At 33.2% G+C, this 14,736-nt stretch overlaps 1 protein-coding gene across 1 annotated transcript in view; it reads right to left on the bottom strand.

Moving 5' to 3' along the window:
* The window catches only part of LOC135956703 (uncharacterized), a 49,875-nt gene extending 41,296 nt beyond the window's left edge, over positions 1-8,579 (bottom strand). Inside the window, exon 1 of the mRNA XM_065507256.1 lies at positions 8,154-8,579. Coding sequence (XP_065363328.1) covers positions 8,154-8,579 — 426 coding nt within the window. The remainder of the gene's footprint in view (positions 1-8,153) is intronic.
* Between the last annotated feature and the right edge of the window lie 6,157 nt (positions 8,580-14,736).

Genomic DNA, 14,736 nt, shown 5'->3' with positions numbered 1-14,736 from the left:
CCATACAAATACTTGCGAGTATCAACAGCATGGCACGCGCATCATCATCAACGCAAAATCATTATTTTCATCTAACAAGTGACTGCTCTAATGCTCTAATGCCATATTGAATGTTGTATTTTGCTGTGTTTGATATTATGTGCATCTACTATGCAACATGCAACTGCCACACATTCACGTTTATTTTACTAGATTACTGTTGTTGTTGTTGTTTGTAAATTTCTATGCGTCTTCACTTTGTGAAGTAGTTAGAGGCAGTGGCAGTGGAGAAGAAGAACGAAGGAAAGAAAATGGAAAATAAAAACAAACAAACAAAATCCAGCGATACAACTTTGTCATCTATTCATGCCAAAAAGTCAGTCATTAAGTCACTAAGTTTCCCGGCCACTGTGCCAACAACATTTTATTGAAGATTATGTTCGTACATGATCAACTAAAACGTGATGATCATGTTGATGACGATGACGATGTCGATGATAATGGCTGTTGCTGTTGAAGTCAATAAACTCTTTTGCGCATCATAAACAAACAAAAATAAAAAAGAAAAACTATATAATATGGCATATTACAAGACAGCCAGCCTGCCTGCCGCTTTATAAGTATTACAGCAGTGGAAGCACCAGCTGCAGCAGCAGCAGAGACTTAACTGAAGCAGCATTTTTACTACGTCCATGAAGCCGCCGAAGAAGTAGATGTAGCTCATGACAAAGAAATGTTAGAAAACGCCTTAGGCAGCCAGCCAGTTACTAGCTGGTATGTTTTGGTACGTTACATGTTGGTTGTTGTTAGTTGCCTGATAATTGCACTTAGATGTTGTCGTTTACATTTGTTGTGCATTTTTTTGTGCGTTTGTTTGTTGGTTTGTTTTTGGTTTTTGCTGATGTTGTCTCCATTTACTAAAACGATAGATAGATTCTTAGAGTGGGTTACTTACTTACACAGATTCTAAAATGTGTAGGAAAAACTAACACAACACAACATAAAAAAAAATAAACCAAAACCGAAAATGGAGTTGCAACAATCAAAACATCAACAAACAGTCAACATTCAGCACACTATAAACCAGACTGTCAGTTGGCCAATGTGCCAGTATATAGGGTTTGCCGATCCACATGTGTTACATGGCTGGGATATACCTTTAGTTAGCTGTAGACGAAAATGACAATAAACGAATTATCCAATATCTATCGGAGTTAAATTATGTGTCATATCTACATTAACTATTTTGCTTTTATGGTTGCCTAGAATTTTTTGAGCTGCAGTTCACATTCCACCAACATGCTTCCATCAGCCATTTACTGGTTACTTAATGGCTGCATGCCAAACTCCAAATTTTATTATGTTTTTTTACAAATTCTGGAGAATATTTCTGTTTCATGTTATGTTATTTGTCGTTTAAAAAAAAAATAACAACAAGAACATCGCTATACAAATATATTTAATAAGCGAGTCCAGAAGAAGAAACCCTTCCCCACGGCTTAAGGCCTGCTCTCCTGATAGAATGCCGACTGAAAATATTTCTATAAAAATGCTTTGGTAATCTTTCTACGTTTTTGGAGAAATGTCGATTTTTTCTTTTTGAAACATTTTTAATTAATTGTTTCCTCTTGGAAGAACCAGAAATATAGTATCCATTTTATTTCCTATCATATTATGAGAAATGTCATAGTCCGTTACAGAATTTCTCTCCATATCCGATATAGAGTTTTTTGAAACCTAACATCATGGACATCTAAAATTATTTTGCAGTGTTTCGAGTCTTGTAAAGACTATACATCTGCTATATATAATATATTTTATAAGAGAAAAAAGATTCAGCTCAATCCATGACATATAATTTAACTTTAGACCCTAAATAATACTTTTGGAGGCTAGGCTGCGAAAATAGTACACTTTCCTGTATTAAATGGATCCACGCTAAATAAAAATCCAGTTAACTACCACGAAGACAACAATCAAAGGCAAGAAAATCTCATGGTATGGTTAAAATTACTGAGAATTTCCGATCGAATGGAAAGTATAAGTAGAAATAACCCGAAAAAGGAGTTAGTCAGGTGACGTAATACCGTGTAAAAATCCGTGACAATATCGTAAAACTAATTGCATTATTGCAGACCATCATTTTGGTTTCTGAGAGATATACAAAAATTTGTCCAATTAAGATCTAAAAACCCTGGCTTCATAGAATATTTACGCTCTGTTTCTCTCTCAACCATGTTCCGGCTAACATGAAAAAGTCATGAAAATGCGAAGGACATTCAAATAATGAAAATATCTAGGTACATATTGAACTGAATAACTGAATACTCAACAAAGGGTTAAGAGGGTAACTGTGGCCAATTACACATGACGTAAGTACGTCGAATTATTACTTATGGATCTCTTGTATGGTGGACTGCAACTAGAAGAAACTATGTTATAGACCAGGGAAAGGCAAAACATGGGCGCCGCGTTTTTCATTTATTCTTCTCTTACGTACGTGTGCACTCGCATTGTAGAGAAATAAACAACTTTTAATCAGTCTAGCTTGAGAACTCAAACAAGCAGGTTGTGTATCGTTTTTTTTTCGCACAATTTAAGAATGAGCGTTGCCAGTGGAAAAATAAAATGTCCCAACTTTTAAAAATGTATGATGAACAATATGAGATTTTACATTTTTAATTGGGGAAAAGAGACGAACGTTTACTGGCAACACCGATTCGTGGAGAGAGTGTATAACTCATACAATCGTAAAATGCAATAGTATAGGTTGCCTTTCCCTGTTATAGACCAAGTATATACAGTCCAGAGATCAACCTGCATTGGATTATATTACTTCATATACAGCTTTTGATAGAGTGTTGAAGGTCTTAATTCCCTCCAGGATTGAATGGTGTAGGGGTAATCTCATGTACTAATGTGACACCAGGATATATACAGAGATTATAAAATGAGCTGTGGTGTTGGTTTTGGTGTTTCCTGTGACGAACTTGGAATAGGCATCTCATACCATCTTCCGAATGAGTGGAGCTTTTTTTGAGGCTGATATTTTTGTGATTATGATAGCTAATACACTGCTTGACTACTCGTGCAATATTGGCATTTTTGTCGACAGTCAGGTGGCACTTCTCTCACTGAATGCGTATACAACTTCATCTTCATTAGTTAGGAAATGTAGTAATGCTCTGTCAAGGCTAGGTCATCTATCTGAGATTACTCTAGTTTGGGTTTGTGCGCACAGAGCCTACCCGTAGACGAATTACCCAGAATGGGATCTACTTTGGATATCTTCAATGCGGTTTCAGTAGCAATTTCACTGGGGACTATTAAAAGTATTAAGGGTCCTCATGTAAACGCTTAAAAGCCTCGCAAACTGTGCAATCTGTGCATTTTTACACTCTCGCAAATGAAATGTCACAAAATGTATGGAAATTCGTTTGCACAACTCCGATAAGTTTGCGCGACAATTTAGACTCGCAAACTTGAATTTATTGTGCATTTGATGAATCAGCTGTTTTTGTTTACTTTTATTTATAAGAAATAAAAATCAAATAAAATATAAAAATTTTGTGCATGTGAAAATTGTGTAACTTTGGAACAGAATGATTGTATTAAATGACATTGTGTATGAAAACATTAACCAACAGCTAGAACATAAACAAAGTCCTCCAAACTATGTATACCACCGTTTGTTCCAAAGATTTAACTTTCATTCAACATTTTAAAATTAAAATTTATACAATTTGAAAAAAAATTATTTATTATTTGACAAATATAAATTTTCTGTATAAACTTGCACAAAATTGAAAAGGTGGGTTCATGAAACATGTCGCGCAAATTTTCCCATTTGCACAAATGGGAAACTTAAGCGTTTAAATGAGTACCCTTATTATCTTCATACACATTCTTGAATAGATGAGAATAGATGGCGCAACTTGGATATATGTATGTAGGATAGGCAAGTTAATGTAGCCTTCTTTTAACGAAAAATTAAGTATATACGCTATCAAGCATGCTAGTCGCCTTGGACTCCCTTTTAACGACCATTGTCGTAGCTCTAAGGAGATGAGGTGACACGAGTTTCCACCTTCTCTGCGTATGCCTAGCCATGAGTGTCAAAATGCTTAAATTCCTGGACAAAAACTTAATAACCTACTGAGATATCTCACGGTTGCAGGTTGGGTTTAATAACTTTGACATTCTAATATACGATGTAAATGACTCTATATCTGACGAGTGGTGTGGTCTTGTTTGGGATCATTTCGACTCTAGTTGAAAATTCGCGCTCGATGTGAACTACCACGTAAACCAAGATCTAAAAATGTGAACTCCTCAAAGTAACTTATATCCGCAGATGTACCTACAAGTATTCCAGGACCGTTCCTATATCAATAATAACCAAATACAATCATAACATTTTCATTTGAAGCATTTCTACTTTTAGTTGGCACTTTCCTTTATAATTTCGAATGCACTATGAATGGATTTCATATAGACATATTAGTTTTATATTTGGTAAGATCCATGTCAAAGCGAACAGCAGTCCACATACATAATATATCCAATATGTTTCTCATATCAGTGTCATTTTCAATGGAAACTCATTCCGATGTAAAAATATAGCGAATTGAAAATTGAAAAATTTTTTAAAATTGACTAAATTTATATACACATAATTGCCCATAATTTTGAAGCTACTCAAAGTCCAACATAATTTTTTATTCCATTTTATAGGCAAAGATATTGTCCTTAAAATTGTGTGAATAAAATTGTTTACTTCCAAAATGTTAAAGGTCAATTTTCACAGTATATATTTCAATGTAAAAAATATCAAAGATCGCGGTGTTAAAAATTCAAAAAAAAATGGTAAACTCCCAACTATATTCATGCAAACAAAATTTCGATTGAGACTCGATTAGTTCAGGAGTTATAAAGAAAAACGTTATTAAAAATACGTTTTTTCATATAAATTCATATACAAATTTAAGCACCTGTGTTTTACAACATAAATTGAAATTGATTCAACTGTGTTCTGATTTCTATTTGCTTGAATTTTTTTTATGAATTTATATGAAAAAACGTACTTTTAATAACGTTTTTCTTTATAACTCCTGAACTAATTGAGTCTCCATCGCTGTCCTCATACTATTTTCTTTTTGAATTTTAACACCGCGATCTTTGAAATTTTTTACATTGAAATATATACTTTGAAAATTTACCTTTAACCTTTTGGAAGTAAACAATTCTATTGACACCATTTTAAGGATAATATATTTGCCTTTAAAATGGAATCAAAAATTATGTTGGACTTTGAGTAGCTTCAAAGTTATGGGCAATTATGTGTATGTATATAATTTTAACAAATTTTTCAATTTTCAAAACGCGGTATTTTTGAAATGGAAAGATTCTCCGATGAAATAGTCATAGATTTGAGAAACCTTTTGGAACCGTAATATGTGTGATAAATTTGATTAAAATCGAAGATGTCAAATCCTAAAATAGCAGTTTTCTGTCCGTTTCGATATGGATTCTCCCAACTGTCTTGTACTGGAGAACTTTATAGTCGATGTTTAGGGCTGTTCGTGCACCAATTATATTACTTTAGATTCAATATTATACTATTTATTTGTATAGGAGGACAACTATTTGGTAGCATTATCATTTATTTTCCATTTCTGTAAAAATTTCTCCTCGGAGCCATCGAGGTATATGTATGCTTACAAAAGCGGTATCGTACGTCAGTGCGCTCTATCATATCAAACACTCCAGTTTCAACTACATGACAACATTACTAGGTCATCCGCTTATTTGTTGGATATCCCAGTGGCAATAACAATTTATATATTAAGGATATATGATCTATGAACGTAAATTTAAGCCTGCAAAACTGATCTCTGATCTAGATGCCGAAGTTACTTGACTATATCATACAGAAACAGAAATTGTTCTATCAAATTATTTTCAGTCAAGTTTCTTATGATTAACTAACTGAATTAATCACATGATTAGATAACTCTGAATCTTGTTATGATTCGCTGTCTTATACATAATTAATTTCCAAGGATAAATAATACAAATATGGATTACGTTACACCGAAAATTGCTCCATTAAAACTCAAATCAAAGTCATTTAATTTAAAACCCTCTATATGAGAGTATGCATGTGCAGACAGACATTAATGTAACGTCAGTTGGTAAGTCGTAGTGTATAAGTTCCTTTCTACTTATTTAAGTTTAAAGCAAAATATACTTCGCACCGAGTTCATTGACTTTAAGTCTGTAAACAGCAGCGCTTGTTAGCCACTTGTTAGTAGTGGCAGCAGCAGTGATAGTCAATGGTAGTAGCAGCAGCACAGCAACAGCAGAGTAACTCGTAAAGTTGTAGCTAATTTGGTTTCAAAAGCAACTGGCTTTACAGCTTTGTTTTAATAAAGTCTTAGAAAATATGTATAAATTTACTACAATTCAAAAGCGATGTGTTGCAAGCAATTCTGTTTTACTACGAGTTCATATCTACACTATTCTACTGAACACATATTTCTTTTTGTGAAAGATTGTGCTTCATTTAATCAATCAATCAGACTGCATTTCTTTTTTCATTCATAAATTGTCTTGTTAAAGCTAGAATCTCTATCCTTCTTTGCTAAAGCATTTAGTATTAAGTGCGAATGCATTCAGGCAACAATAGAGTAATAAATATTTAGTCTTGTAATTGTATTTTTCTACTAGAATAGAATGTTTTTTTTTTCTTTTTGTATATATGTAGCTTGATCTAAGTTGACGGATTTAAATGTCATTAATATATGAGTAGGTTTTCAAATCCGGCTGATTTTACAGATTTTTTTTCTTTTTTTTTTCATTTATTAAGTTGATGGCAACAATTTGCAAAGAAAAACTGCGACTCGCACACACACGAGAAATACACAATTCCCACAATGTAAATAAATATTTGTTTGAAAATCTACATGTGAGTTCAACAACCCGAAAGTCAACAAGTGGACCAAGTGGTTTAAAAATAAAAGGTTGCATAAGTTACACACATAACAAAGACATAATGGTATTTTTTATTTTATTATTATTATTATTTTTATTTCATTTTCAAAATTGTAAGCGCTTTGTGGGAAGTTAGCGAAGTTTGATTAAAAGTTTTCTTTGAACTGGAATTTTTTTTTCTCTTTATTTCTTAAATCTAAATTGATTTATTTCTCTTCAATAAAGTTAGCTGGTATTAGAACTAAGTAGTTGCTACAATTGTACTTTTTTGATACAATTCGATTCAGAAAATTTCAATGGTAAACAAATGACTCATTTGGGACTTAAAAATTCGGTATTTAAAATAGATGGCATATATTTTGAACGCGGTTTTTGTTTTGAATAAATTATATTTCATTTTGAAGAGTACATATCTGTTATTTATTCACACTCAAAGTTTTCTTGCTTCGAAAATGTCGAATTTTGTACCTATGGATCGTCGTATGCGGGATTTTTTGATCACCAAAGTCTTATGGTGAATTTCTTCCATCGGCTTCAAAGTGCGAGATATGGTTTGTGCGGTCCAGAAGTACTGATTTTGACACTGAAGACAAAGATCGCCCAGGACAGCCAAAAAAGTTTGAAGACCAAGAATTGGAGGCTACTCAAACAGCAATTTAAAAACATTTGTAAGTAGTAGGGAATAAGGGAAATTGGATACCATACGAATTGAAGCCGAGAGACCTTTTTAATTTTCGAAACGATGTTTGAACGCTATAAAAGACACGATAACTCGAAGCGTAAGAGATCGGCTCTCCATCCTAATCGACTCTAAAGCCAAATATCGATGGCGTTAAGGTAATTGTTTGTATATGGTGATACCAAAACGGTCCTATCTATTATGAGCTGCTGAAATCTAACCAGACCATCACAGGGAACCTGTTTTCAGCATTAGTCGAAAAACGCCCTTCATGACAACGCTCGGCCACATGTTGCAAAACTTTGGAATGTATTTAGAATTAAGTGATTGGGAAGTTTTGCCTCAGCCGCTTTATAGTCCAGACCGTGCCCGACCGACTACTATTTGTTTCGATCTATTCAGAAAGCTCTCTCTGAGAAACACTTAACTTTGAAACAGTGTAAAATGTCCGGGCAATTAGGAAGCCTATAGTCTTAAATATATATGTAATAATATTATCAACTTCTTGGGATTGTTTTTCAAGGCCGCTCTCTAATTCGGGCACCTTGTTCTCAATATCATCCACTCTGCTCTTTATGACTTCCGAAATTTGCTGAAGTTTTTCGTCTGTCGCTCTAGAAGTTTCTTGAAATTTCGCTTCCACATTGGCTAAAAGCTTCTCGTTGTTGACTATAGAAGTTTCTGGCAATTTTATTTCCGTATCGGCTAACAGCTTTTCGTTGTTTACTTTAGAAGTTTCTTGAAATCCAACAAGAAGTTTCTCGTTGTTTACTTTAGAAGTTTCTTGAACTTTAGCTAACAGCTTCTCGTTGTTAGCTCTGGAATTTTCTTGAAATTCTTCTTTGACTTCTTTAAATTGTGCCATCATAGAAGCAAACATTGCGCTTAAATCCATGCTGTTTGTTGTTGCACGGGTAGGAACTTCCATTTCTTACTTATACTCGAATTCGCAATTCCGCTTTATTTCCAGAAGTAGGTAACTCGATCTTACTCAATTATTTCTTGAGTTCTTCAAACTATATGCTTATTATTTTGCAATCCCACTTCTGACACGAATTTTTACGTTTTAACCATTTAAAAACGGTGGTTTATTTCCTTTAAATAAACCGGATACTTTTTATTGCAAATAAAAGCAGTTTATAAGTTTATTTAAAATGAATTAGAATAAATTTATATATTATCAGCATTTTATGACTAATTATGGGTTGTCGTCAACTGTCATTATTTTTATCTATTTTTTCTTTCCAATATGTTGGCAATAGAACGTGATAAAAAAGAGTTTAAAAATATAATGTTTTTGCCGCAAAATTGGGAAATTCTGCATATTGCAATGTTCAAATAATACCCACAGTTATGTTAAAGTTTGAGGAGCACTGCTGTTTGAGAGGCATTACACAACTTTAAACCAGCCGTTAAAACAGTTATGTATATTTAAATTCAAGTACAATTTCGTAACAATATCATTTTGATACATTGCAACTAGTCTCAGTTGAAAATGATTGCGCCTAACGGAGAGTTATTTTGTTTAGATGCAGGATATTAAAGTTAGCCACTCCATTGGTTACGTTGTGATACCTGATCAAACTAAATATTAAACCAAATCATCTCGTTGCACGTATAAAGGTATCCAGCCTTCTAATCATGGTATCCAACCGATCCTTGAGGTAGTGCAGAAAGAAGTTCCCCAGAATTGCCAATCTCTGGTCAGCGGCGTATATTACGACTAAAAATTTGGATCTGCAATTGTCAGTTTCGGAAAAAGTCCGATTTGTTTTTAAGGTTTAAATTTTAACGAATTTTTAGTGTATCACTTGGCCATCATTCCCCAATAATAATTTGAGCCAAACAATAAAGACCACCTTATAATCTCTCACAGCAATAAACATTGTACCAAATACATGCAACAATATTTACACTTAAAACACATATAAAAAACCATTCAAAAAACGATCAACCATCAAATGCATATTTCTCTTCTATTCAACAACAAATAAACCTACAAACAATTCCATTCATTGTACCAGTGAATAGAAAGAAGAAAAAAAAATACGAAAAAATAAACCTTATGAATCACATTGAATACAAAATGTGCAACATTGTGATTCGATTTGTATGAAACTTAGTTACTTCTACGATTAAAGCTAAGCAAAGAAATCTGAGTTACAACAAATGCCAGCATGTATGAGAGTAAGTACCTACATACATGTATACATACATTATTAATACGTGTGGCAAGTAAGTAATAAAGTGATCACTTTAGATACCAGCAACCAAAACTCTCAAAAGACAACTTGTTGTAAATGTTGTTAACATACAAAAGCACAAACTAAATATAAAATGTTGTTAACTTTGCGTTGGCGTTTTGCAGTCAACAGCTATAGCAGCAGCAGCAGTAGGGTAAGCTGCATTGAAAAGCATTAACATTTGGAGACGTTACGTCTACGCTTTTACGGTCAATGACCGACCGACTAAAGCAAGAGCAAACCATACAAAAACAAAACAAAATCCAATAACAACAACTATCAACTAACTAATACATACAAATACATACATACATGCACAAAATACCCCACCTTCAGATACAACTCCATGCTAATACTGGTAACGAGCTTATGAATGAATAGCAAAATGAAAAACACAACAACAACAACAAAAACACTAACATAACAACAAATGCTATAACATAGTGTGCTTTATCGGAGCTTAGTGCAACATCAACCACTTGAACATTAAAGTTTTGCACCACTCTGTCCAACGAGCACAATTTCCTTAAACAACGTTTTAATATTTTTTTTAAATTTGTTTATGTTTTATTTTGAGGTCTTGCAACCCACCCTCTTTATGAAGGCTCGATGGTAAAAATGGAAAGGATTTTAAATATGTAACTTGTAAACTACCGTTGGAAAGAATTGCTATTTGAAATAAATCTTTCAATGATTTGACGATTTAGTTCTGTTTAAAAAGAGTTCACTAGCTGAAGAAATTCTAAAATTCTTGTATAAAGTAGATAAAGATTAATTTATAATGTTCATTTGTTGCTGAGTTGCAACTCTAGCTATTCTTGGTACAAATTCTCTAACTAGGGCATAATCTATCCAGAATAGGAAGTCTAATTTCCCGGACTTTTTCCGTTCCAGGAGCCATATGCCCATATGCCCTTATTACCTATGGCCTTATTTTACGGCACCATATCGAATGAATAACCTCAAATAAGAATATCACGTTCAATTTTACTCAATATCGAATGCGGTAATTCGGAAAATATAGTAATTTGTTTTAAAATATAACTTTTTCAAATCAGAATATATATAAACAAATTTAAACCAGTTACACAGAAAAAGTAGTTTTGGTTGTGATAAACAACTTATTTTTCATCAAATGATTCGGTCTATATAATCGAATTCTTTAGTGTGGCTGAAAAATTTTAGTTGGGATGAGAAAAATGTGTTTATTGATATCGTAACTCTTCTATGCCCACTGATTTTATAAAGATATTCCCGAAATTTTCCGCTTCTAAGTATATTTTATTCTATGCCCTTAGACGGAATGATTTGTCTACTAATACAGGTATGACAAACCATTTCAACGGATGAATTATCTTAAAAAATTTAAGGTTCCTAGGCTGTAAAAATTCAAATTTCAGATCGATAAAGCCAGTCATCGTCGTGCATCGTCGTGCATCTCATTATCTCCCTCGTAACAGAAATCATTGGAATATGAAGTCAGAATATCACCAGTCTGTGCAATAAGACTGGTACAACATCCACCAACAGGAAAATGAGATCTCCTGGAGGGAATGTAGTAAATGTTGTCCGAGATTCCATCAAGACAGCCGAATATGGTTGTATGGTCGAAGTTATGATAGTGTTGAGAGCAACGCTTTTGGCTTAAATTGGCTGGATCTGCCGAGAGCTATTCGCCTTAAAAAACATATTCTAATAAATATTTAGGTTTTTTGTGCAAAAAACAAGCGATAAGAGATTTTAATTGTTTTATATTTATGTTAGTGTTTCTATTTTCCCGGTCACCAGAATCATCAGACATGATACAATACATCAGAAATATGTCAAATGAGGGATTTTTTCAAATTTATAGCTTTTATTTTGCACCATTTGCACAATATAAATTTATTCAAAGTATTTACCGTTATTATCAATTACCTTTTCGCATCTTTCTGGAAACATATGGATTCCGAGCCAAAAGAACTACTCATCTTTTGAGACCAATAACGAATCAAGCCAATCTCGGATACTCTGTTACAAAGTGAAGCCTATCCCAGAGAGAGCGCTCTGCATTGATCGAAACAAATAGTAATCGGACGGGGAGAGGTCTGGTCTACAAAGCGGGTGAGACAAAACTTCCCAACCACTTCAATCTAAATACAGGTATTACAACCACATAGCGTTGTCATGATGAAATATAAAGATTTCTAAATTCCAAAAACCGAAGAATTTCAAAACCGCGGTTTCGGTTTTAAAAAGTTCAAAACCGATCGGTTTCGGTTTTATTAAGTTTTATAGAAACAAAATCAGTTAATAATTTAAGAAATCCTATATAGTTTTCTAGAGGAAAATTGGAAAATTTTTTTCTTAATGGTACTTTTTTAATCTACTAAATTAGCTAGCTTATATACATTCAAGTTAGCTAATATGCTTCTCAGTAAAGATGGTATTATGATACCAGAAATGGATAACCAACCAAACTAAGGAATACTTTTTCTTTCTTGAAAATGTACTTTTGGAATTTTCAATAATATTGAAACTAGAATCAGGAAATTACGTAACCAAGCGCAACGGGTCAGCAACTAATCCACACTTTTATCGGATATTTGAAAATAACTAATTCTTTGTTACAAAAATGTTGCATTCTTTTTTTTAATTAATTAAATAAACAGTCATTTGAAGTTTAATTGTCAGGAAATACTCGTGTGGTCAATATTTTTAAATGAGTTTGTGTCATTCTTTATTAACAGTTTTCTTTGACTAGCCTGTTACATCTAAAGCAATTATTGAAATACAATTTAAAAAAAATTAAGAAGTCTTAAGATATTTTTATATCGATTTGTCTTTAGAGAAAATGAATGAATCATTGGATGAAAAAGTTTGTTATTCATTTTTAAATTCTAAATTTTTCTACTGAAAATTGATTAAAAGTAAAAACCGAAGAATAATTGTCGGTTTCGGTTTTAGGTCTTGAAAAACCGCGGTTTCGGTTAAAATCGAACACGAAACTTTAGAATATTACAGTTTTATGTCTGGCCGCATATTCTGGTCATTTTACGGTCAATGATCGCTTTCCTATGACCAGATTTCAACATCTCATAATAGATAAGATTCTTTTGCTCCTACCAAATACAGAGCATTTTTTTAACGCCTTGGATATTTATTTGTCTTTGGCGTCTATTCGGCTGGTTATCGTAATGGATTCATTTTTCATCGCAAGTATTGATTCGGTGCAAACATTATTTTGTTTTATATCGTTCAAGCATCATTTCGAACATGCAAAATCGTCTTTCAAGATCTCTCGGCTTCAATTCGTATGGTAGCCAATGATTATGCAAGCTCATTCATGGAGTAATGCCTCCAATTCTTTAAACTTGTTTGGCTCGCCCTGTCGATCTTTGTCTTCCGTTTCGAAATCTCCACCATCTATCGCGCATTGAATCCTATGGAACACATTCACCACAAGCTTTGGTGAGCAATCGGTGTGCTTCAGCGGCACCTTTTTTCAAATTAAAGATGTAAAGCAGAACTTCCCACATATGACGCTTTGTTTGTACAAAATTCGACATTTTCGAAGCAAAAAGAACTATGTTGTTTACACAATAATGTTCAGTAACTAACTGAGAAGAAATGACAGATATGTACCCTTCAAAATGATTTATAAGTTATTAAAAACAAAAACCGCGTTCATATTATACACCCAATATATTTAGTAAATTTAAAGAACTTATTAAATTTATCCTCATATAATTTCAAGTGATACCTTTTATATAAATTTCTATATGTGAACGCAACATTAATGGAAGATGCCCTCTTCGGGGACTATAGTCAATTAAGGACTGATTATCACGGAATATTATATATAGCAATTTGGGCTTTAACATAACTTGGTGTAATTTGTTAGAGTAGAGCTTTGTTTAGACGTTTGTCAGATCTAACATGTATCGACTGCTAGAGCAACTGCATGACGTTCTGCTCACTATGGCGATGTAGGGAATACAAAGGAATCGGCAAAAGGATTCAGAACTCATAAAGAATTACGAAAATTTAGTAATTTCCTCTAACAATTTTTGCCTTCGCATAATTTGTTTAGACGGTTGTCAGATCATTATTCTTTAAGGTGGATGTTGGACATTCTACTCACAATGGCGATGTAAGGCATACAAAGAAATCAGAAGAAGGATTCAGAACTCACAAAGGATTACGAGAATATACTAATTCCCTCTAACAGCTTATCCCCTCCCTAATTAATTTTAATATAGTATATTTAACACAATTTAACACAAAAACCAGTTACACGTTGTATCCTACGATGGAGGTTTTTACTAAAAGACAACATCTTAGGCAACGATCATTGTAATTCAATGACGAGGACGTAACAAACAAACAACAGCTATGACGACAACATGCGACAGCAACATTGATTTCATGAATCACGGAAAATCATGGCTAAACTACTGTTTGTTTTATTTTTTCATTTTATATATTTTTTTTTGTTAAAAAACATTAAATACAACAGATGTTTGTTGTTGCCACTAGACTCCTAGTTGTTGTTGTTGCTATTATTGCTATTGTTAGTGGTGGTTGTGGCAAATGTTTTGTATTCGTGTGGTATGTGCGACATGGTCATTGTCACAGTTCAATACTTTGTGCAACTATAAAGTTGCAACATTCAATAAGTAGTAGATAAGTTTTATTAAGTAATTGCCTAGATATTGTTGTTGCTGTTTATGAATGGAAATTGTTGCAGTAAAAGTCATAATAAGATCAGAGGTAACTGAACTATCCTCGCTCTCATAATAACCAACAACTGCCATTGCAACTACAACTGCATCTGCAGTCAGCAGCGACATTGAGAGACAG

Source organism: Calliphora vicina, chromosome 4 (genome assembly GCF_958450345.1).
Source record: "Calliphora vicina chromosome 4, idCalVici1.1, whole genome shotgun sequence".
Taxonomy (NCBI): domain Eukaryota; kingdom Metazoa; phylum Arthropoda; class Insecta; order Diptera; family Calliphoridae; genus Calliphora; species Calliphora vicina.
This window is presented reverse-complemented; position numbering and strand designations above follow the sequence as displayed.